This window comes from Vanderwaltozyma polyspora, genomic scaffold (genome assembly GCF_000150035.1).
Source record: "Vanderwaltozyma polyspora DSM 70294 KpolScaffold431 genomic scaffold, whole genome shotgun sequence".
NCBI lineage: Eukaryota > Fungi > Ascomycota > Saccharomycetes > Saccharomycetales > Saccharomycetaceae > Vanderwaltozyma > Vanderwaltozyma polyspora.
This window is the reverse complement of record NW_001834589.1, coordinates 14,272-39,414: the sequence shown is the minus strand read 5'-3', so window position 1 is coordinate 39,414 and position 25,143 is coordinate 14,272. Positions and strand designations below refer to the sequence as shown.

General features: G+C 33.5%; 8 protein-coding genes and 1 further gene across 8 annotated transcripts, besides 2 other annotated features; 2 read left to right on the top strand and 7 right to left on the bottom strand.

The window, feature by feature from the left end:
* Positions 1 to 353: 353 nt before the first annotated feature.
* Positions 354 to 947: a sequence feature (similar to hypothetical protein; correction of possible frameshift sequencing error~similar to Saccharomyces cerevisiae AAT1 (YKL106W)).
* On the top strand, positions 354 to 1,687 carry Kpol_431p13 (the record flags this gene model as incomplete).
* Positions 950 to 1,687: a sequence feature (similar to hypothetical protein; correction of possible frameshift sequencing error~similar to Saccharomyces cerevisiae AAT1 (YKL106W)).
* Positions 1,688 to 1,955: 268 nt separating this feature from the next.
* On the bottom strand, positions 1,956 to 4,346 carry SEG1 (Seg1p; the record flags this gene model as incomplete). The annotated part of the gene is made up of 1 exon (XM_001642893.1): positions 1,956 to 4,346. The coding sequence occupies one exon, from the start codon at positions 4,344 to 4,346 to the stop codon at positions 1,956 to 1,958; it is 2,391 nt and encodes a 796-aa protein (XP_001642943.1).
* A 1,228-nt stretch (positions 4,347 to 5,574) lies between these two features.
* Positions 5,575 to 7,719, bottom strand: GFA1 (glutamine--fructose-6-phosphate transaminase (isomerizing) GFA1; the record flags this gene model as incomplete). Its single annotated transcript, XM_001642892.1, has 1 exon — positions 5,575 to 7,719. One exon carries the CDS (start codon positions 7,717 to 7,719, stop codon positions 5,575 to 5,577), a length of 2,145 nt encoding a protein of 714 aa, XP_001642942.1.
* A 1,382-nt stretch (positions 7,720 to 9,101) lies between these two features.
* Positions 9,102 to 10,748, bottom strand: APE1 (metalloaminopeptidase APE1; the record flags this gene model as incomplete). Its single annotated transcript, XM_001642891.1, has 1 exon — positions 9,102 to 10,748. One exon carries the CDS (start codon positions 10,746 to 10,748, stop codon positions 9,102 to 9,104), a length of 1,647 nt encoding a protein of 548 aa, XP_001642941.1.
* Positions 10,749 to 12,446: 1,698 nt separating this feature from the next.
* On the top strand, positions 12,447 to 17,105 carry HSL1 (protein kinase HSL1; the record flags this gene model as incomplete). The annotated part of the gene is made up of 1 exon (XM_001642890.1): positions 12,447 to 17,105. The coding sequence occupies one exon, from the start codon at positions 12,447 to 12,449 to the stop codon at positions 17,103 to 17,105; it is 4,659 nt and encodes a 1,552-aa protein (XP_001642940.1).
* Positions 17,106 to 17,229: 124 nt separating this feature from the next.
* Positions 17,230 to 18,372, bottom strand: ADH3 (alcohol dehydrogenase ADH3; the record flags this gene model as incomplete). Its single annotated transcript, XM_001642889.1, has 1 exon — positions 17,230 to 18,372. One exon carries the CDS (start codon positions 18,370 to 18,372, stop codon positions 17,230 to 17,232), a length of 1,143 nt encoding a protein of 380 aa, XP_001642939.1.
* Positions 18,373 to 20,842: 2,470 nt separating this feature from the next.
* Positions 20,843 to 21,604, bottom strand: UTP11 (rRNA-processing protein UTP11; the record flags this gene model as incomplete). The annotated part of the gene is made up of 1 exon (XM_001642888.1): positions 20,843 to 21,604. The coding sequence occupies one exon, from the start codon at positions 21,602 to 21,604 to the stop codon at positions 20,843 to 20,845; it is 762 nt and encodes a 253-aa protein (XP_001642938.1).
* Positions 21,605 to 22,394: 790 nt separating this feature from the next.
* On the bottom strand, positions 22,395 to 22,667 carry CWP2 (Cwp2p; the record flags this gene model as incomplete). The annotated part of the gene is made up of 1 exon (XM_001642887.1): positions 22,395 to 22,667. One exon carries the CDS (start codon positions 22,665 to 22,667, stop codon positions 22,395 to 22,397), a length of 273 nt encoding a protein of 90 aa, XP_001642937.1.
* Positions 22,668 to 23,436: 769 nt separating this feature from the next.
* Kpol_431p5 (uncharacterized protein) lies at positions 23,437 to 24,120 on the bottom strand (the record flags this gene model as incomplete). The annotated part of the gene is made up of 1 exon (XM_001642886.1): positions 23,437 to 24,120. One exon carries the CDS (start codon positions 24,118 to 24,120, stop codon positions 23,437 to 23,439), a length of 684 nt encoding a protein of 227 aa, XP_001642936.1.
* Between the last annotated feature and the right edge of the window lie 1,023 nt (positions 24,121 to 25,143).

Genomic DNA, 25,143 nt, shown 5'->3' with positions numbered 1-25,143 from the left:
AATATCTTAATGACACTCAGTAATTGAGACTCTTTTTGATTAATGAATTTAATATTAAAATTTTTTTTTTGAATTAATCATGTTTAATGTATAAAACATTCTTTATTACTTTAGCTGGCAAATATCATATTGAACTTCATTACTTGCAATTTAAATAGTCAGATTTGGATGTTATTTTTTTTTATTCTTAATATAGTTGGAATTATGTATAACAACGATAAACTTGGAGTGTCCAATTAACATAAAATTGTGTAAAGGTTTGATATTGATATATACAAGATTGTAAATTAGAATTTATTCCTTGTATTTAATGAACATATCAACATCCTGCTAGACCTTTTTTGAAAACAAGAATGATTTCTTTCAAATGTTTAAAAAGATTTAAGGATTATAATCTCTTGAAAGGTTCATTGATGATAAGAAATGTATCCACATTGACTCAAATACCATTAGCTCCACCAGATCGTGTATTAGGTTTAACTGAACAATTTGTCAAGGATAAAAATACCAATAAAGTTAATCTGACAGTGGGTATCTATAAAGATGGACATGGTAAAGTGTCTACTTTACCTGCTATTACAAAGGCTCAAGAAATTATAGATTTAGACGATGCATTAAATAAAAACTTGTCTTATCTACCCATTTCAGGTTGCCCAAATTATAGAGATAATGTCCTGAATTTTTTATTTAGAGACTCTGTTCCAAAATATGGAGATAAATTAATAGCTGATAATAGAGTTAGTTTCATCCAAAGTTTAAGTGGAACTGGTGCAATCGCGGTAGCTTCAAAGCTACTATCCTCATTTATATCTGATACAGTTTGGATTCCAAATCCTTCGTGGCCTAATCATGACAATATCTTCCATATGAATGGTTTCAAGAACTTAAAGTACTATTCATATTATAATGATGGCAAAATTACTATTGATCGTTGGTTAGAATCAACTTAGAAACTGAAGTTAGAAGTTCGAACTCTAAACTTCCCCAATCGATAATTTTACATGCATGTTGTCATAATCCTACTGGTTTTGATCCAACAATAGATCAATGGAATGAAATTATAGACACAGTTTATGAATTAGACATGATACCGATAATTGATATGGCCTATCAAGGATTGGAATCGGGTAGTTTATATGATGATGCATATTTGTTGAGACACTGTCTTGATGAATCAAGATATAAGGGTTGGAAACATGGTCTATTCTTATGTCAATCTTTTGCCAAAAACATGGGTCTATATGGAGAACGAGTTGGTTCATTAAGTATTGTGGTACCTCCAAACTTAGAGAAAGCAAAACTAAGTATTGATTCTCAATTAAAGAAAATAGTTCGTGGTATTTATTCATCACCTCCTGGATATGGTTGTCGCATTGCGAATTTAGTCTTGTCACAACCAGAATTGAGAAACCAATGGCACCAAGACGTTCACTCAATTGTTGGGAGATTAACTAATGTCAGAAAACAAATGTATGATAAATTGGGTTGGTCAGGTCTAGTAGATTCCTCTCAACAACATGGTATGTTTTATTTTACAAGGCTTGATATAGATCAAGTTCAACTATTGAAAGATAAGTACTCGATATATTTAACTTCCGATGGGAGGTTATCTCTAAGTGGTATCAATGATTCAAATATAGATTATGTCTGTGGATCCCTGCATGATGTGTCTAAGATGCATAATTAATTTTAACTCTAAGTATCATATATAATAATTAATACATAATAATGATAGAACTGAATAGTCAAAAATTTCAGAACAGGTTTAAAATTAGTTTAATTAATCAATTTCTCTCTTTCCGAACAATGCTTTCAGTTTACCACCAAATTTTGAACTCTGCTTCTCTAAGTTGTTTTCATGTTTAAATGACAATGCTGAGGCTGATGGACTGTTTTCATATGAAGATGGCAGCTCGGTCACTGTTCTTAAGGTATATTCACTAGCCTTAAATCTACTATCCTTTTTGGTTGCAGTTGTAATATCCATTGGAATTATATCTGCTTTCTACAATGCTTTGGATAGTATTATCGCTGTGGGCGTTTCCACTGAACATGATATTCTCAGTTTCATCATCAGAATCTGCAAATCTAGATTCCCAACGTTCACCAGAATCTGGACTTCTAAAAGTCGGAGTACTGAATCCTGAATTCTTCAAAACAGGACTATTCATATTTGAAGAATTATTTGAGCCGTTGAGCCTTTGACTAGTGACACCAGTTCTTAAGGACTTTCTTTTGAAACCTAAGTTGCTTTCTTGCTTACGAGCCTTTTCGAAGCTTGACCTTCCAGACTCAGGTTGAACTTCTCTCATTTTTGAAGGAGATTTTTGAATCCCTCTAACTTCTTTGGTTGTATTATTAGAACCCTCTCTATTTTCGACACCAATCTTTCTTCCTGTGGGTCTACGATTGGACCTTGCTGGCGGGACTAACTGTTTAGCTATTGGTAATGGAGAGGGCTTGTTTTTAATCTGGCGAAGATCTTGAGCTGACCTAGAACTAATTGAGTGTTTCTTGTCAAGAGTTAACTCTTCACCAGGAGCGTCGAAATCATTGATTTCGTCAACAGAAATAGAATTATTGGCCTTGTAGTTTAAAATGGGTTTGTTCCTAGCTGAAAACCTAGCAACTGTACTTTTCTTGTTCTGTGAAGTATCAAAAGTATAATGTTGATTAATTGTTGAGTCTAAATTTAAAAGTTCAGGAGATATCGAATCCTCGGATTTGAAAGTGTCTTTAGTAAGCGGAGAAACCGATATTGATTCATTTGGTGAGCGTAAAGTAGTTTTCATAGGGGTATTAGGGTTACTCTTAATGGTGTCAGAGACCTCAGATAGATTTGATGACTTGCTCAAAGATCTTGATAACTGGAGCTGGCCTGTATTGATGCTGGACATAGTTATATCTATATTTTCTGATGCTAATAATTGATCATCTTTAACTAAATCACGTTCATTCATTATGGCTTCTGTTAACAAATCTTGCATCTCATCCAGTTCTTCAAATGCATTTGACGGTGGCAGCTCATCAGATATACCAGGAAATTTAGTAACTTTATTGCTGAAGATTGGAGCAGTAGATTTGTCCTGGTTTTGAAAGTTTTTACTTGTTTCTTGTGGCTTGTTAGTTTCAAGGACAATTGGATTGTTATCTGATGAATCTGTTGACTGAAGCTTTGAGGTCTCATTAGCAGTATTAGTTTCCGCTATACTGTTTATCACTAGAAGATCAGAATGATCAGGTGCATCATGGTAATCACTCGACATTACACTATCCGTGGGTGACGTTGGTGATATATGACCATCAACGCCCACTTTCAAATGTGTCTCAGCTTCAGTTGGCTTCACCTCTGGTACAGCAATAGTTCCTTCATCTTTTTGAACTTCACTAGATTTGGTCCTTGCTTCATCTTTAAAACCATCTCTACTACTAGTTACATCTTTTTCATTATCATCATTATCATAGCTATTGTCGATTCTAAAATCATCTATCATCTTTCTAAATGTATCTCCAACTAAATCTTCCCCTACATCTATCTTAGTATTTAACAAAGTTGTTTTTGATTTATTAGTTGGAATTGTGTTCTTATCTCCATCATTAGTATCTACTATGCTTTTGTTTTTAATATTGTTGGTATTTCTCATTTGTATTGACTTTTTATTGTGGGTGTTCTCCCTAACTTGTAAAGACAGTTTTCTATCAATTACTGTCGGTGAGGTAGGAGCTGATAATTGGTATCTTTTGGTATCAATATTAATACTAGGCACTTTCTTTTTTGGTCTCGGAGATGTTTGAACATTCAATGGAACTAAACCATGTGCCCCAGGTACGTACCTAACCTTATTATTAGAAGTTATTGACGATGAGTTTCTAAAAGATTGAGTACCATTTAACCTATTCGTTCGAGATAAATCTCTTGTGTTGTGTATAACACCGGGAGTCTTTGGCCCGCCAAACTCCTTAAATACTTCATTGGCTGTAATTGAATGAACTCTAGAATTTTTATTGCTGTCTATATTGTATGACATATTTGCCATTGTTGCTGATCTATTCATAGAGCTTCTCCCATTCGTAAAACGATGACTCGAACTGTTCAAACTACCATAACGAGTCGTCTCTGCATTTGAAACAACCCTTCTAGGAGTAGAAACCAACGTATTTGTTCTGTTATAATTCATTGAAGATAAACGTAAATTATTATTTCTTGACGCAGGTTGAGAATGTGCTGATATTGCTGCTGCCGCTGCCGCTGCCGCACTTACTGAAGGAGTATCACTATATACCCTTCTAGACTCCATATCATTGGCATTATTCCTTATATGCCTTCTATTCCCAACAAATGACATCCTTCTAACTATATGCCTAGAATTTTATAACTATTAACAATTGATATTAATACGTACCAACAATTATTTGTTCAATTGTAAAAATATCTGATATCTGAACACAGCTAAAAGTAATTATAATTCAAAATAGCGAATGATGTACTATATATATCTTATGATCTATTCACTTCAAGTTCCCTCTCGACATATATATTAATATATGGAAGCCAAACTGTGTAAGTAACCCTTTGTTCTTGAAAGCTCAGTGGTATAATTAAAGAGTCTATTCGTTATAAAATAAAGAAATACCACTCATCTAATATAAAAAATGATAATCTAAAGTTTTAATAATATTGTTGATTAAACTACAACAAGAAATACATCAATTGTTCGAAATAATAGGCCATCTCTCCCAAATTTTCGAATCGATTAATGATCCAATTCGTAAACTTGGTTTATTTTTCACCTTGCCAATATTTCCTAGTAAAGACAGACAAGGGAAAAAGGTAACTCGAGAGACCCCCCTCATCCGTCTCCCCCGTAAAGGTTAAAGGCTTCTCAGCTTAATCTTGGCTTTTGCTTTCTTTTATTTACCGATTTCTGTAGAAGGAAGGCAATTTAGTTTGATGTTCTGCTTGATGTAATTATTTACATGTTGAAGTAATATGGTTTAGTGTTTTGGTATAGTATTCTTGTAATGTGGGAAAGCATACATTTATTTACCGCAATTGTACAGTTGATAACTGTAGATTATATATTATATGACAGATCTTTAAAATCTCTCAGTAGTTCTGTTTTATAGTATACTATTGTTATGAAGAATGCGAGCGATTGTTGGATATTCGTTATCCTATAAGAAACTAGTAAAAACTAATATTGTAATGCTTAAATTGGCTTGCGATGGGGACAGAAATATGTCTCTGATTTTTTTTTTTTGGAAGAATTAGTTAAATTAGTTAAATAATTATATATATCACGTAGAAGTTTTTAAATATAGATTAAAGGTGTTGAAAAAAATTGGTATTATTTGACTGAATCTAGTACTAATTAGTATTCTTTTTTATTTTTAATATATCTATTAGTGACTTCGAAAGAAAACATCAATAATGTATTGGGAGAATACATTTCATTTTTTTAATTTTTGAATTATTTATCCTGTTTTTATTATTCAAGCACAAATTCATTTAGTTTGTTCTTCTTTATTTTTGGTATGTTTATTTATGTGCTTAGTCTACGATGTGGAAATGAATTATTCAACAGTAACTGACTTAGCTAAATTTCTTGGGAAATCAACGTCAATTCCCTTGTTGACAGCCAACCAGTATGACATTAGTTGTAATGGAATAATGTTTAATAAACCTTGCAAACAATCGACAGTTTGTGGAACTTCAAGCTTTACCAAATTGATTTTGTCACATTTCTTCTTCCATACTTCATCATTTTCATTACAAATAATGATAGGTTTACCTTTTCTAGCAGTAACTTGTTCAATTGATGAAACAACCTTTGGAAACAAAGAATCTCTGGTACCAAATGCAATAATTGGAAGATCTTCGTCAACCAATGCTAAAACACCGTGTTTCAATTCACCTGCCAAAACACCTTCAGAATGCATATAAGAAATTTCTTTAATCTTCAAGGCACCTTCAAGAGCAGAAGCAAATTGATAACCTCTACCTAACAATAATAGTGATTTTTGGTCCTTTAATTCTTTATCACATAATTCCTTAATTCTTGACTCTAAATTCAATACCTGTTTTATTTGTCCAGGGATTCTCTTCAGGCCTTGAATAATTTCTTTTCTTCTTTCAACCTTTGAGACTCTATCGTCAGATAAGGATAATGCTAACATGACTAAGGCGATGTATTGTGATGTGTAAGCTTTGGTTGAAGCAACACCAATTTCTGGTCCTGCATTAATATGCACACCACAATGAGTAACTCTTGAGATGGATGAACCAACAGCATTAACAATACCAACAGTTAGGGCACCTCTTTCTAAACAGTAGTTTAATGCTAACATTGTATCAGCAGTTTCACCACTCTGTGAAACAAAAACACAGATGTCATCTCTAAATACTGGTGATTTTCTATCTAAAAAGTCAGAAGCCAATTCCACACTTACAGGAATCTCTGATAATTCTTCGAAAATTGCTCTTGTACCAAGACAAGAATGGTATGAAGTCCCACATGCAATCATTATAATTCTTCTAGCCCTTCTAATAGCAGGTAACCAAGCTTTTAGACCACCTAGCATAACACTATTATTATCGAAATCAATTCTACCTCTCATAGTGTTGAATGTTGATTCAGGTTGTTCAAAAATTTCCTTTTGCATGAAATGTGTGTAAGGACCTTTCATAATTTGTGCTAATTCCATTTCTAGGGTTTGAATTGATCTTGTCATTGAGGCACCGACTTCTCTTCTTGATCTATGGATATGTAGTTCACCATCATAAATGTGGGCAATATCATCATCTTCCAAGAATAAAACTTTCTTAGTATGTTTTACAACAGAAGAAGCATCAGATGATAAAAAGAATTCAATAGGGTTTGGAGCACCATCTTCACTTAAGAAAGCTCTTGATTGAGAGTGTCTCAAGTTAAATTCATTGGCGGCAATAGGTAATAACGTGCTTTCTCCTTGTTGTTCGGTGAAATTTCTTTGTTTAGTACTTAAAGCATTGTTATTTTCAACTAATGGAGTTTCAGGTTGACCAATGTTTTCATCAGCGAATTCAACATCGACAAAATCAACTTTTAGTTTTCTTTCAGATTTCACACCAATTAATAATGGAGAACCCTTTCTTGTGGCAATGACTTCACCAGGGTAGTGTGAAGATTTACATAATAAACCGTATGAACCTTCTAGTTCTAATAGGACCAATTTGGTTAATTCGTGGAAATCCAATTCTACACCGTTAGTCAAATTGGTATCATAGATATGTTTGAATAATTTTGCAATACACTCTGTATCGGTGTCACTTTCAAATTTGTAACCCTTATTTTGTAAAAGAGTTTTTAATTCTCTGAAGTTAGTAATAATACCATTGTGGACGATAACGAAATCGTTGTTTGGATCTGACCTTTGTGGATGACAATTGATTTGTTTAGGTTCACCATGAGTAGCCCATCTTGTGTGAGCAATACCACAATGAGAAACAAAAGTGACATCTCTATTTGGGTTCTTTGATTCGATTTCTTTAATCAAAGCACTGACCTTACCGATTTGTCTGTAAATTAAGGTAGAATCTGGTTCATCGCCATCAATAGCTATACCAGTAGAATCGTAACCTCTATATTCTAAACGTTGCAAACCTTCAACTAGAGTATCGACGATCTCACCTCTTGATCTTTCGACCAAATAGTTACAATAACCAAAAATACCACACATTTTGTATTTGGATGTCTTTTATATGTATATTATCTTAGAAGAATCTTAAATAAAAATTCTTGTAAGTGTAAATTATGTTTTTGAATTGATAATTTAAAGATGTATTATGCAATCTTAGCTTCTATCGTTAAATATTTATTCCAAAAACGATTGATATGTTATTACAATTTCAAAGTAATTATCAATGAAGCGTAATAATGTTATAAATGATTAATAATAATGGATGATGTTAACGAAAACACTTAAGATCAAACTGAAAAATAAATTTGGTGTTTTCAATGAAATTTTATGAAACCACTATGAAAATTCTGAAACTTCTTAAAAATAAAGGATTAGTAAAGTTCTTTATTAAATTATAGTACTAATTTTCTTTTCTTAACAATTATCAAAATCGATTAAAATAGACCTCGAATGATAATATAAAAGCTCTTCGTACACAAACAGTTAAATTAGAACGTTAACCAAAATAGCACACTAGAAACCTTCTCTCTTTGAATTGAAAGTTAACTCTGAATACGTGCAATATATATATATGTCTGTATATATATATAAATATATCTGTTTATTGTATCTTTGTAATCAGGTAAATGATTAGATCAATAGTTTTTGTACCTAATAATAGACTTTGATTTCGTTTTGGATATTTTTCTTTTGATATTACTCCAAAACTAATAAATATATAAACCCTTTTGTGAAGTGTAATATATTAAAACCCAATTTTATGGAACGAATCCTTTCGAAATCAAAAAGTTTGAAGCAGTTTATAAATCAAAACTTTAAAACTTAAAACAACAACAAAATTGTATTCTTTCTTTTTTTCTTCTGCTTCCAAGAGAACTGTCTTAATTTATAAAACAAATCACTATAGTCAAGACTCTAGATATCTTTTTTGTGAGAATAATCTTCTAATCTCTACGATACGTTTTGTTCATCTTGTGCTATTTTAGAAGTGTATTATATCGATTTCCTATTGACAACTTGAATTTCGAAATCACTTAGAGGTTGATGGCAAAAGCCATGTTCTTCTCTATTGAATTATAGTGGTTTGTTTTCAATTATCCCAAATAGGTAATGATATTCACAGATCAGATATGTGATAGCTCGATTTGGAAATGCGTCCAAAAATAGAAAAAGAATGAAAAAAAGAAATAAAAAATAGTTTGCCGTTGCAGAAACTTGAAACTAGTCCGGGTAATTAGTAGAATGGTTACCGCCAAAGAAGTGAAATAGTACGATTTGATGACATCAAATAGACTGAACTTATATTAAAGTACACATACATAGGTATTTGCTAAATGTTTTAAATAGATAAGTAGAGTGACTGGTATTATTATGTTGTTGTTGTTTGTTTCATTTGTCAATTTGATAGCAACTTCAGTTCCTTACAAATCTCCGAAACTTGCATTAACTTCTCTCCAATTTCTGAAGAAACCAAAGAAGAACTTGACACCTAAACCAACGTCTAATGAACCAGTTGTTGCTCTGATACTATGCATGGCCATTTGTGGGATACCTAAATCAATAGTTCTAGCACCAGTCTGCGAAGCAATAGATGGTCCAATAGTACCACCAGATCTTGAATTATTTTTGATTTGGAAGTATTGTATCTTATCATTATTAATTCTGGCTAACTCTTCACAAATTGTGACACCTACAACATCGGTAGCCATGTGAGCATTTGGATCCAAAGACAATGTGACACCGACATTAGGTTTTGGTGAATGATTCTTCATATAGACGTTTTTGAAATTTGGATTCAACATATGGTTAACATCTGCTGAAAGTATAACGGAATTAGCGTATAATTGATGAATATCAGCGGTATTAAAATTGCATTCATTGAAAGAATCATCAAAAGAATTGATTATATCGATGTTTCTTTGTGCTGAAACTACTCTGTTGATAACAGATTCCATTAATCCACCCTTGGCACCTTGTCTTGTTAGTGATCCAACTTCTTCGTTATCATATAATGTAACAATTTCAAAATGGTCATCACCTTGTCCACCAAGTGTTGTGTTAGGTGGAATTGAGTTTTCTTCGCATTTCAATTTACGTCTGATCAAGGCATTCATGGCAGCAAATGAACATAGTCTATCATCAAGACGTGGGGCAAATAAAAATTCATCTTTTAGACCACCAAAAGTACCCTTTTGGACATCGAATAAATCTAAATCGAGCTGTACCAATTGAGATACTTTGACATTAGCTAATTTTGAAATATATCTCAATAGATGTATAGAATGTTTACCGACTAATGGACACTTTGATTCGTCTTCAGAGATTTCATTGTCTTTTGGGTGACAATCAGAGAAACCGATAACAGGAACAGCTTCATCTTCTTTATCAAAGGGACCGACAGCAGGTTGGCCAAAATGTGGGGCTAATGTTGGGATCTTAGCAATTGGGTGTGGTGCTGAATTGATCAATTTAGAGATAATCTTATTAGATTGAGGATCTCTAACTAGGATACGACCAGCAATACCCAGATCTCTGTCGAACCAAACATCATTTAAAGTACCACCATATGGAGCAACACCCAATAATTGGAAACCTTCGATATCATCCTTAATAGATGCTGGCTTTAGCTTAGCAGTAAGAGCATCGATGTGACAATTGATAGCACCAACACCATTGCTTTGAATCCAGTTTTTACCTACACGGAATGCACAAATACTGGTACCATTCCTAATAGTGAAATAATCACCACCAATTGAATTCTTGATAGTAGTAGACCAGTTCTTCTTTTCATCAAGTTGAGTAAAACCAGCTCTAATTAACAAGTTTCTGAAATGTTCAACGACATGATAGGTAGTTGGGTTTTTATATTGGAATTCGATGAAAGCTTTTGAATACCTTTTCAAGTTCACCTCATTCTGTAGAGATAAATGGTAGGTTTCTAGTTCGTCGTAATCTGTAGTATTTCTCTTTTGAATAAAGGTCTCATCCTTGTTAAGGGATAACAATGAAATTGTTTCCTGTAAACTTTTAATTAGTTCCTGTTGAGATTTTACTTCGTTACTTAACATATTTTAACAATAAGAACTGTCTGTATGTGTTACTTTCTTTATATATCTTTACAAATATCCAACAATTACAAACGTTTGCAACAAATTCAGGGCTTCAGAATATATATCTATCTATATATATATATATATATATATATGACTAAGATAAGAATGTTAGTATAATCACTTGCGTTGCGATAACTAATAATATAGCATATTCAACTGTTCTCCTTCCCCCCTAAGAATACAGACAGCCAAAAGCAACCTTAATCACAGCATGGGAATTAGATTCTGCTGCTAACAGATATAATGAACGAGTAAAAATTGCAACAGATTCGAACTAAACGCAACATCAGATACCTCAGAGAGCAAATTACATATTACATATATATTAAATGACGTCTAACGTAATGAAGTCACGAGATCAGAAGAAGACAGTTCCCAAACTCTCTCATCCCCTCCACTGGCCCCTCCCTCCCTCGTCGTCTTCCTAAAAATACTTCAATAACGTTATAATGGATTCCAGTTTAACACACTCAAACAGTAACTAAGCCTTCCAACCAGCCTGTTGGGAAAGAAAAAACTTATCCAGTGTAATCAATCCATCAAACTAGAACCAAAACAAAGAACAGAGAGAGATTCCTGTCCCAGAAAGAGCAAAGCAAAATTAAATCAAAAGTGCATTGTCCCAATTATAGAACAGACAAGTAATACAAGAGACAAACAACGACAACTACAACTACAACAACAACTTGAAATTGTTTAGCCTATATACTATGATGGTATTGAAACCTCTCAACACGAAAACTTACTAGCAAACAGAGACAAGTTCTAACTATATAGCTTTAGTTCTATTGCTTGAAAGCAATAGAAACAATCGATTAAGTTAAAATTAGTTGCAAACAAGTTTGGCTTATTCAAAACCAACAGAGTTAAGTAGGAAAAACCCTTGATTGCTTACTGGAATGCCCTTTCCTTTGCTCTTGACGTATTCTGTAGTTATTTCGAACTTACCAACTTTAGAGCTTTCGAACTTGGAAAGCTGTAAGAAGTGACAAAACACGTCTTTTGGATATTAAAAAACTTCTTAGTTCGAATTCGAAAGTTTAGTTTACTTTGGTGTATTGTTTGTTTAGTTTTCGGTGTGTTATTATTTCGCGTTTTTGGTCAGGTCAGGCTAAATTTATAGATCGGTTTATGATGATGAGCTTTGAATTTTGATTTCGAGATTCGATTTCGAAAGAGTATGTAAATTTTATTAGCTATTACTTCTTTATTCTTTGTAGTTTTTATATATATACACATATTTGCATATTTAGTACATTGTGGATAATTTTTATTATAGTATTGTTATTTTATCATAACGATTAGTATCAAGTCTATTGTGTGGAGTTAGAGCTTTATTTACTGACAACAGATTCTCAAGCAATAAAAAAAATATTTATATATCCATATATATATTTTGACAAAGTAGAAAATTGTTCTAGCGTCAAGTGATACATTTCGATATTCTGTTTTAAGTGCTATTATTATTATTAGTGATTTTGCAATAACAAATCTATAAAGTCAAATATCTTGATTGCATAGTTACCAACTATTATTCCTTCGTTTTATTATTTTATTTGATTTTTACTTCTGAGTATTAATATATTCTTTTTAATTGCTTCATTTATATTTCGAAAGTTCGCATGAGAAGTTTTATTTGTTGGATCTTTTCATATGGTGTCTGTCAATAAATATCGTTCAAGCTCTCAGCATCGAGGTGTAAGAACCAGTGGTTCCATCAACTCTCTATCAACAATTGAACAGAATCATTTGGATCAAGTGGTTAAATCTGTCACAGATGCTACCAAAAGATTGTCTCAACAAGAATCCACTATGACCGGTGGTGGAGGTGGTAGTGGTGCTGCTGCTTTATCAAAAACTCCAACTTTGTCAACTGCCAGTAATAATAGCAAGAATAAAAATAAAAGAAGAACTAGAGATACAGTGGGCCCTTGGAAATTGGGTAAAACATTAGGTAAAGGTTCCTCAGGTAGGGTTAGATTAGCTAAAAATATAGAAACTGGTAAATTGGCTGCAATTAAAATTGTTCCAAAAAATAAAAAATTTAATAATCAACATAGATCGAAAAATACAAACTCTAATAATGGTGATCTGTTTCTATCCTACTCTTCAATTCATAATACCACAAATACTCATAACGCTAGAAATACTGACAATACGGCAATAGAAAATAGTGGAGGTGGTAATCCATACGGTATCGAAAGAGAAATCGTGATTATGAAATTATTATCGCATCCAAATGTAATGGCACTTTATGAGGTCTGGGAAAATAACAATGAATTGTATTTAGTCTTGGAATATGTCGATGGTGGTGAATTATTTGACTACTTAGTCTCAAAGGGGAAACTGACTGAAAGTGAGGCTGTTCACTATTTTAAACAGATTATAAATGGTATTTCATACTGTCATTCCTTTAATATCTGTCACAGAGATTTAAAGCCTGAAAATTTATTACTAGATAAGAAAAGAAGAATTATTAAAATTGCAGATTTTGGTATGGCAGCTTTGCAAGTTTCAAATAGATTATTACAAACATCGTGTGGGTCTCCACATTATGCATCTCCAGAAATTGTAATGGGTAAATGTTATAACGGTGCTCCAAGTGATATTTGGTCATGTGGTATCATTTTATTTGCCTTATTAACTGGTCATTTGCCATTTAATGATGACAACATCAAAAAATTATTGATCAAAGTACAAAACGGTAGATATCAAATGCCAAGTTATATTTCCCAAGAAGCAAAGAATTTAATTTCAAGAATTTTAGTAGTTGATCCATCTAAAAGAATTTCAACAGAACAGATATTATCACATCCATTATTAACCAAATATGATAAGCGTCTGGGAAAGAAAGATAGAAAAGTTACAAAAAATAACAAGATTATGCACCGTGGCAAATCAAATTCTGACTTAAATATGTTAAGCAATATTCCACAAAATACTGAAATTGTAAAATTAAGAGCAAGAAGTGATATTGATGAGTCTATATTAAAAAATTTACAGATTTTATGGCATGGAATTTCTCGTGATATAATTATTGCCAAATTGCTTCAAACCCCGATGTCTGAAGAGAAGTTAATTTACTCTTTATTATGGAAATATAAACAGATTAACTTTAAATCTTCAAAGGCCCCATCGATTTCATCAGCTTCAGTAAATATTTCTGTTAGTGCACAAGACACAGAAACGAGTACAAATACCCGTACTAATTCAAATTCTGCAACAGATATTTCAATTCCATTTGTAAATACAGAACCTTTACAATTCAATAAGATAAATCCTGTAGTGACAATAGATACCCCAGTCGAAAATGATGCGCCAAAGATATTACAGAAAGCTCAATTCAGCCTACATTCTCTACCAAAGAGTGGCAGTGAAAGTGAGAAGGATATGCAATTCGACAAAAATTTACCACCGGCTTTACCACCTGTTGCACTCCCAATATTTCCTGTTTCTTCTTCAAAAGTTTTCAAAAAAAGCAGTTCAACTATTTCAATCAGATCTAGATCATCTTTACAGACATCTAGTTCTATCAAGGGTATTAGTCCTTCGACTCCGAAACACTTTTTACATTTATCACCTTCTAACAGATCATTAATACACTCTCCTTCAATGAAAAGGATGCATGTCCCAGTTTCTGAAAGAAGAACATTGGTTAATTCTGAATCGAAACGTTCATTATACTCTCTACAGTCCATCTCAAAGAGGTCTTTGAATTTAAATGAATTTTTAAAGGAAAATGAAAGTGGAAAAAATGAAGATTATACATACCAGGCTACCTTTTTGAATTCCGAAAATTTACCACCTTTGCCTAAATTAGATTCAGAAGCAGACTTCGAAACTATATGTAATCAATTGCTCTTTAGTGACGCACTTGACAAAATTTTAGAGGAAGAAGAGAGTTCTGCAACTACTAAAAAGGATAAAGAACTATCAGTACATCTAATGGAATCCGAAAATGTTAGTGAACATACTATCAAGGCTACAATAGAAAAGTTTGAAGAATCGAGTTTAGAGAAAAATGATATTACTGAAAGAAAGGACTCAGTTGTCTTTGATGAAATTAAGAATTCATTTGTTTTAGAAGCTGCAAGAACTATCGATGAGGCTAACACAATTGAAGAATCTGAAGTTCGTGAAGTTGAAAAGAAACGTTCGCCACTACAAGACTTGACAAATAATTATCATGCGATTAAGAATAGCAAGCAAGAAAAAGAAGCTATTATGGTTAAGCCAAACCTAATAACATTAGCAAAATTCCCAGAGGAGACTGAAAAGAAAGAAGTTCCTGTTAAAAAAGAATATAACATTCGTGCAGCTTCGACCAAGATTGAAACTGTCAGTCGCCCATCTTTAGATCCACGTAGAAATTTCACAAACCCAACGTCGGATAGGGTTGAATCGTTACTGAAAAATATCAATGCTGAAGAGAAAAAGAAGGCAGCCTTGAGCGATAAAGCTTGGTTTGAATCCAGGATTAAAGTTACTTCTAGCACTAAGGAACCAACTAAAGCAATTGACTTATCACAGAATTCAATTAGCAAGTTATACGCACATAATGAAATTTATCCTGAGAATTTAAGGAATGATAGAATGAGCATGGCTGAATCAAGATTAATTTCTTTTGATCATATTTCGAATGTTGCCTCCAAAAGATTTAGCACTCTTTCAACTAATACAGATATGTCCAACCCAAGTGTTTTAGCTCACTCTAGTACTATTAAAAATTATGGTTCATTATTGGAAATGCCAAAGTCATTTAAAACCACATCAACTACTTTCAAAGATCTCAGTGAATTTTTAGTTTCAGATGAATCAGTTAACTTTTTAGAGCTTTCAAAGAGCGGTACTGGCAACATAAAAAAATCTCCGTCATTAAAAAAGGATATTTCAATGTATAGCGCTTTATCGATTCCTAAGTTGGAAGCAAAGGCTGCATTTAATCTAAACGCTAGTCATGGTGACCTTTCTTCAGTTCGTTCTTTGTCTGCAAGTGATAGAGATGTTTCTGATATGACATATGCAAGGGAGATACCAAGCAATATTTACACGGCTCAGGCAATAAAATTATCTGCTGGTACTTCAGAAATGGTGAAAACCCAGATTTTATCGTATGATGAAAAGGAAACTGATTCAAGTCTGAATAAATTCGAAGATGCTCCAACAGATTCTAATTCCATAGGTTCCTCCATGACTTCTAGTTCTATCTCTAGATCAGCTTTATACACAGATCAAAAAGTTTACAAGAAAGCAGTCTCGATTGATACATTGAACACGCCAAACATCTTAACACCGGCAACAGATGTCAGAGTCAGTTTGTATGTTAACAACAATTTAAATAGTAATTTGATTTTACCTCGTGAGACAACTGAAGAGATTCTATCAAAGTTTAAGTTGACTCCAGAAAAAACTACAACAAATGAATATGTTCAAAAAAGGTATTCGATGGTCCCTGTAAATGATAATGAAAATTCATTGGCATTATCTCATAGTGTCATTTCTATGTTTAAAGATTTAGAAGAAGAAATGGACCAGACACCAACCAAAGAAAATGTCCAATCAACGATGAAAATTGAATTGCATACTAATGATGACAATGTCACCAAGCCAAATAGAGTCACTATGTTATTTGATGATGATTTTGTTCCTTCTGGCAATAATGGTTTACCTGAGAAGAATGAATGGAGAAATAAGGCAAATGACTTAATTGAACAATCAGAAGATATGTTAAATCAAGAACATTATGTTGCGAATAAAGATCAAGAAATCACTAATGTATCTGACAATAATATTATGAAGGAAGGAACAAAGAACGAGACAAATAACTTGTTGAAACCAAAATTCAATGAATCTGATGATGCGAAGAGAGAGTTTAATGATGTTAATAAAGCAAAGAGCAAACCAGTCGAATCCACATCAAAAAATAATTGGTTCAGTAGACTATTTAGTGGTTTTAAGGTAAATGATAATATATCGAAGAAACTAGTTAGAGATCATGTCACTAATATATCATTTGATTTGGTTAATTCTTTAACTTTAAAAGAATTTTCAAAATACAATATTGAATATAAGTTAAAGAATCTACATAGGACTTCGGCAAGGGAAAGAGTAGAATATGATTGTAAATTTTTGAAGGGTAACTTCAAATTTAAGATTAAAATCGAAGGCATAAAAGAAAGTGGACAAACTATTGTTACTTTAAAGAAAAAGAGTAAATTGAGCGGAGCTCATGATACGGCATTTGAGAAATTCGACCAAGATGTCGATAAATTGATTAGGGACACTGAAAGAAGAATAGCTTTGCATAATTAATAAAATAATCTATCAATATTACGTTTAAAAAAAAAGGGTCAGTACGTATATCAACCTAATGGTTTTATAAATTCATTAATACAATAATACATAAATAGCATTATAAGAAACTTTTTTTGAAATATCATTTGGCACAATCAACAACATATCTACCTAAAATCTTGTTTGCTTCCATCAATTTGTAAACTTCTGGTAGTTTAGATAGACCGACAACCTTAATAGGAGACTTGATTAAACCTCTTGCAAAGAAGTCCAAGGCTTCTCTTGTATCAGCTCTATTACCAACGTAAGAACCAACAATATTTATAGATTTAACAACATGCGAAAAGATATCAGATTTGACAACTGAGTTAGCTGGCAAACCGACCAATACTACAGTACCAGTTGGTCTGACATAATGAGTGGATTGTGTAATTGCAGCTTCTGAAACTGAAACATTGATGACACCTTGTGGGCCACCTTTGGTGGCATTTTGAATATCGGCAACGATATCTTTTGACTTAGTGAAATCAACGAAAACTTCACCACCTAATGACCTGAATAATTTTTCTTTTTCTTCACCACCATCGATACCTACTACTCTGTAACCCATAGCTTTTGCATATTGGACAGCTAATGAACCTAAACCACCAGCAGCACCTGAAATAGCAACCCATTCACCTGGTTTCAAGTTAGCAGTCTTCAAAGCCTTGTAAACGGTAATACCAGCACATAGAATTGGTGCAATTTGGGCTAGATCAGAGCCTTCTGGAATACGAGCAGCTTGAACAGCATCAGCAGTAGCGTATTGTTGGAATGAACCATCATGAGTGTAACCTGATAAATCAGCATGTTCACAGTTAGCTTCATGGCCAGTTTCACAAAGTTCACAAGACATGCATGAACCATTTAACCATTTAATACCGGCCAAATCACCTAGTTTCCAGCCCTTTACATTTTCACCAATACCTACAACAACACCAGCACCTTCATGACCACCAACTAATGGTAATTTAACAGCCAATGGCCAATCACCTTTCCAAGCATGTAGATCAGTATGGCAGACACCAGAATATTTAACGTTGATTAAAATTTCATTTGACTTTGGTGTTGGGACAGGGATATCAGTATATTTTAATTCACCGTTATGTTCAGTGAATACAACACCTTTTTGAACTTTTGGAATATTTGGTGCAAATTGACTTTGGTAACGAGCACCTATCAGTCTGCCTAAATAAAATGATTTAGATGGGGTTATTATTGATGATCTTGTTGAAATTCTTAACATTAATGAATAATTTTTTTTATATTGAATATATGCTTTTCCTTAAAATATATATTTGATGCTTATAGTAAACTTTGTTGGTTCTTGTATATGTATATTAATCTAAATTAAGCAAAGAAAAAAAGATCGATAAATGACAAGTGTATATGTATGTATATATATTCAATTCTCCAGTAGAATAACTTATTGAGGTTAGAGGAGAAACGGTTATAAATTGCCTACAGTTAGACCCTCAAAACAAGGAAGTCTAACAGAAAAAAGAGATATTAAATATTAAGTTATAAACTTATAAGGACAGGGGATATCATTTTATATGTATTTTTATGACCATCAACAACATCACCATTGCCATAAATATTATCATATTGACAATTATAGGATAACAAACAATATTAGGCAACAGTCAGTATTAAAATACTCTATATAATGATAAAAATAAAAATAAGATAGTTGTTTGTAGGGGAGAAGGTCATGAATGATCACTATCACTACGTCATATAATATCAACAATATAAGCTCGAAGTTCGAACCAAGATAAAATAAATATATCTTTCGAACCTTTGACTGTATGCATCAAGATGGAAAATGATATTAGCTCTCTTACTCAAGAGAAATCCACTAATGGAAATTGTATAAACTTTGAGGAGACTAATGAAATTATCTTAAGGACTTCGGACCTAGTACGCTATTATGTTAATAAGAGGGAAACATTGGTGAAGAGCATGGGCAAGGGAAATAAAAAGTATTTCAAGAACAACAGCAACACTTCATTGGTGAGTAAGCAAGTAATAGCTCTGTTTTACTACTTGGATGTAAATATGTATTGTATTTGGTATAATAAAGAGGATGCAGTCAGCGTAGAAGTAGTTCTTAATTAGAGAAATAAGCTAACCGAATTTATTGATCGAAAAAGAGGGTCATTGATTTCTTAAAAATTGAAGGCTTGTGTGCATATAATTTTTGACCTTTAAACATTATAATAATTTGATGTAGTATCAGTGATTTGTCTTGGTCTTTTTTTTATCTTTTTTTTTTTCGAATATTTCGAAATTTCTTGGTGAATTTGTTCAAAGCAGCACCTTTATTTTTTTCATCATTTGCTCAATTGTTTGTTGAGAAGTTTTTACGAGTGAGAAAACTGTAGGTGAAACGAAAGGCTATGCACAGAAGAGGGAATATAGGCATCCTTCTTTTCTTGCTCGTATCACGATTTTCTACGGTTTCTTTTCCAAAAAAATGCGAACAAAATAAAAAATCAAAGCAAAAATGTATGCAAAAAGTCTGAGATATAGTTGAGTTAATAGTAATAGTAAAGAATATCGAAGCACCAGTCGATCGGTAGTTATTGTAAGACATCTTAAACTGTGGTTGATATCAGTGCCGTTAATTTCGATAGATAGTCTTTGATCTTACAAAAAAAAAATTATAGTTCAACAGTTTATTGTATTGTTAGCAATAGCTATTGTTTGACTGCATTATCAGAGCATAGTTTGAATGAATGATAGAAAGATAGAACTTTCATTGCCGACCAGCCTATCCTACCAAAATATTCTTGTTTTATGTTGTTTTAATTGTACGAGCACCAGATCTCGGAAAAACTCGGGAGAGGGGTAGAGGATTCGGCGTAGAAAGACCGAAGAGAAAAGAAAAAAATAAGATGAAATGTGACAATAAGAGCATCAAATTCTAAAGGATCAGAAGAAGAAGGTGATGATGAATGGATTGGATTGTTGATTCGTAGGCTTACAAACTTGTCTGCTGTTCATTTCATATAGATACTTCATGATAAATGATAAATGATAAATGTGATGGTGATGATAAAGAATATCAAAATAATCGGGATTTAATGTCCACGGAACCAGGGAAATTTTTGATATCTATTAGTGGAAGAATAATGACGTCTAACAAGAGGTTTGTAATGTATGTTATGAGGGGAACCCAGCCAATTTCTTTTGCCATTAATAATAAATTGGCATACGTACGTATACTTAACCAGCAGCGGAATTATGGTGATAGTTGAAGATGAGGGTGAGAGAGAGGCGGCTATGAGATCCGAATGCTATGGTATATGTGTGTTTGTAATAGCCGTTCGATGATCTAGAAGTTCAGTTGAGATAGGCTGTGTTGTAGTTGAGAAAATGGGAAAGAGAATGGACATAGCTATGCCAACGTTATTGTAGCCTTGGTGTAATTGATTTAGTATTCTCTACAATTACTACTGAACTATGTATATATCTGTATATATAAATTGTGCCTCTTAAAATAAAAGTTTGAGTAAAAGTACATATATATTGGAAAGAATGGAATGCTATAAAAAATAATAGTTTCGATATATAGTAATAGATTATTATCTAAATCACTACTTTGTTAATGACGACAGGTTATGTAAATGCAAATGTTCTCAGAATATAAATATTCTTATCATTGATATCAATAGTTAGAATGAATTATATCTTTTCGATATGAACTATGATTAACGCTTACGTTGTTTTTTCCATTTAAATGATATTTTACCAGTCTTTGGATCGGTGATCTTCTTCTTTGATCCATTTTTCATTACTTCTCTTTGTAAATTCATCCTTTGTTCAATATTCTTCAATTCAGATTCTCTTTTAATATGGCTTTGCATGATTTTTAAATTTTTCAATTTCTTCCTTTTTAAACTTTCATTAACTGTTGAATCAAAGGAAGAAAATTCAGTTTCTAATAACTGGTCATTAGTCAATCTATTTTCTCTCTTGTGTAACAGCTCCTTACTTGTATTGAAATAAACTTCTGGTTTAAAATTTTTCAGTTCATTTTTATTATCGACAAAGACCTTGTGATTATCTGATTCCTTGTTTAATGAAGTTGAATTGATGATTAAATTTTTCTTTCTATAATTCTCTATTTTGTTCAATTCAGCGGTACGTAAAGTTCTAATATAATTAACATCTTGACTCTTCAATAATTTAACTTGATCATTTGATAAATCTTCGTTATTGTTTCTATCTACATATAATAAGTTATTCTTTTGATCTAGTTTCCTTGAATGCATACCATGGTAGTACTCATCTTCGTTTCTTTCCTTCACTTTTTCCCTAAGAATTTTCAGAGATTTTTCCTTCTTATGATAATCTTGAGCACGCTTGACATAGTCCTTATGCTTTTCCAAGTGGCCTAATCTTGCTCTGCTTGTAAGTTGGGATCTTTCCCTATGTTGCTTCTTCTGCACGTTGTGGACCAGTTTAGCCATCGCTGTGGAGTGGTATTATGGTTGTGTGTATGTGTGTCTTTCCTATCAATATATGTATAGGTATATATATCTATACGTTTGTAAAAGAAGAGTGTCTATCTGTAATTGTACAGTTTCTTTAATACTATATAGTTCGAGGTACAATTTTGCGATGAGCTTAAAATTTATTTCTTATTTGGTGAAAAGTTTCAAATTTTCGAATTTTGAAAAATTATCACTTTCGAACATTTGTATACGTTGATAGTGATCAGGATATTGAACTTTGTTAAATGACTGGGTAGGGGAAGGACGATGACAGTAAAGTTGGTCAACACATTTCCTGGTTATACAGCTCGGTTGACAGGAAGAGACACTTTTATTTTCTCAGTCAATGGAGAGCTCTTGAATGAGTAAGTCAGGTTGATATTTATCATCAAGATATGTGAAGACTGAAGAAAATGAAAGAAATTTTTTAAAAAAAAAATGTTGATTTGGCTAAAAAGGCTAATATATATTTGGCAGTGACATGCCAGCCATTACTGCGTAATACTTATCATAAAAAATAATTTTATATAGATGAACTAGCAAACTATAGAATTTGAAAAAAGCATGGAAAAAAAATTACCTTAGAGAATTGAAAGTTTAATTTTGAAATGAATGGTAATATAAAAATTAACACTGTTAATAAAAAAGGGTATGTATAATTTTGTGAACAATGCAAAACACTAAAGTTGGGTAGAATTTTAAAAATAAAAAATGTAAATTAAATTAAATTAAATTAAAAAATTGAATTCTTTTTTTTTCCTTATTCTTACAACAAGTAAGCAGCGAAAGCAGCCAAAGCACCGGCACCGACGACAGCCTTAGCAGCACCGTTGGTGGTTTGTTCAGTGACAGCGTGAGTAGAAGTGGTAGCTTGGATTTGACCGTCAGTAATTTGAGAGACGGCAGCAACGGTAGAACGTGGAGCTTCAGTGGTGGTGGTAGCAGCTTGGATTTGACCATCACCAATTTGAGAGATGGCATCAGCCTTGATCAAAGTAGCCAAAGAGAAGAAAGCGACAGACAAAGTAGAGAATTGCATTGTTGATATAATGTTTAGCGAATGGACTAGAATAAGAGTAATATCTTGATTGGTTTTTTTTTATGATCCAAAGATAAAATATAATATAGGAAATATATAAATGAATAGGAGATAGAAATAATTGATTAGAAAAGATAATGAACGTTGAGTTTATATATGATCCAAATTCACCAAAAATAAGAGATTAAAAATTAAAAAAGAAAGAAAGGTATAGAAAGGAAGAAAGAAAAAAAAAAATCTTATGTTTAGGAAACGCAGAATTCATGAGCAAGTGATTGAGTTTGATTTCGAATTCAAGATTCATATGAAGGAGAGGAAAGGTAGCAATTGTTTACCTGCAGCGTAAATAAGCTGGTAACAAGAGAGAGAGAGTAGTAAGAAACACGACTTTTTTAATATATCATATATTTACATTAAATTTTTCATACAAAACCTAAGAGAGTTGTTAGTAATCGATTTGATATTTTTGTTATATATTTTTTTTTCCTTCGAAAAAAGATGCAAGTAGTAATGGGAAAGAGAGATAAACGCAGCAGGTTAGCCCAAAAAAACAACAACGTACGAGAGAGGTCAAGAGAGACCCAGATGTTGATCAATCACGCAACATGAAACAGCAATGTAGCAAGGCCAGGCATGCATGCAAGCATGTTTGTATGTGTATTGTATGTTGTTGACAATAAGCTGTAAATACAGAAGCAAAAGAAACCCATCAGATAGGTATCCTCTCAGTTTGGTTTCTCCCTTTGCCAGTTACCATAGTCACTGCGCTCTAGAGTTGCAGAATTACAGTATACCGAAACCATTTGCCAGAGACCCACTGGAGAAGAGAAGGGAAGGGAAGAGAGCTAGAATAGAGTCTTTTTTGTTGTCGAGATTCTGAATTTGAGCTTGAGCTTGAGCTTGATTCAGACACGGTGAGAGGTGATTGGATCAGGTGGGAGTTGCCGAGAAGAGAAAGAAGCGCACGCGAGGGCAAAGTATATGAAAGTTTGTTGATTCGAAATTCGAAATTCGAAATTCGAAATTGCAAGTGGAATAGGAAATGGGAGATTGTAGTGAGGTGAGCCAAAACAGACAGGGTTACCTTAAACGGGGGGCGACGCGAGAAACGCGAGAATACGGATGCGAAAGCGAATGCGAAAGCGAATTGAGCGTTTGTGGATGGGCGATGGACAGACGCGCGTGTCTTCGCGTAAGAGTGCGTTTTCTTTGTGGACGGGGTGAAGAGCGAGAGCGAGAGCGAGAGTGCGAGTGCGAGCGAGGAGATCCGGGATCTGGGCGGAAGCAGCAGAAACAGATCATTTGCAGTGTGTGGGAGAGCAGAGCAGCGCAGTGCAGAGCAGAGCAGAGCAGAGCAGAGCACTCCAGTGTTGTTTCGAAACGAGAACGACAGAGAGAGAGGGAGAGAAAGCTCCCACCGCTCAGTCTCGGCATGAGTAATAAGGTTTGCCATTATGGAGGACTGCTCTAATGAGCATGCTGACAACAACCTGGCACGTAAGCGAGGAGGGAGGGACCGGAAAGAAAGGGGTATGTCTTGTGGTGAGGAAGGGCTAGCGTGTGTGTCTGGGTGGAAATAGATATACACGATGAACAGATCGGGATATGTGTGGTGTACGCACTGTGCTCCCCCGGGTGGTAAAAATTGTGATAGTGATAGTGATCCATGTCTCGCATGTCTCTATGTACGGTTGATGTGTCTCTCCCATCTGCAAGTTCAATGCCCGATTTGCGTCGGTGGTTGTGGTTGTGGTTGCTGTTTTACCTATCATGAATGCAGAACAAGAGAGCGAGAGAGTCCAGCCCATCTCACCTCACCTCACCTGATACAAGAATGACTCGCAAGTTTCTATTTGGCTGTTGGCTGTTTCATTTCCATTCTCATCCTCATCCTCATCCTCATTCTCACTACCTTAAACTCAACCATTCCCACTCTCCAATTGTCTTTTCGTCTGGACCAACTGGAGTGGGTTCGGTGTGGGCAGCCAGATTGATTCTTGATTCTTGATTCAACTATTCGATACTACAAGGTACCAATACTCACCAACCCACACCAACAAGAACAAGAACAAGAACAAGAACAAAAGCAAAAGTAAAAGCAAAAGCAAAATCAAGACAACACATAATAAAACAATGCTAAAAATCATACCACTCCATACCATGTTGCTCCACTCATCTAAGATCAATACTCTTTTGAGCTCTGTCTCGCATGATGGATGATTGCCATTACCCTCTTTCATCCTCTTCATACATATCCATATCCATATCCATATCCATTCGAACAGCTCATCTTTAACTGCGTCTGTGACACATCTTATTTCATCTTGCTGCCACAAGTAAGTTGAAACATTTTCACATTCTTCGTTCCAAACTATAATTTTTGGTCCATTTCCTTTTTGCTGTATTCAAAATTCTATTTTAATTTTTGAGAAGTCACATGATTATGATTGGACATGTGACTCGTCGTTGTAAACGG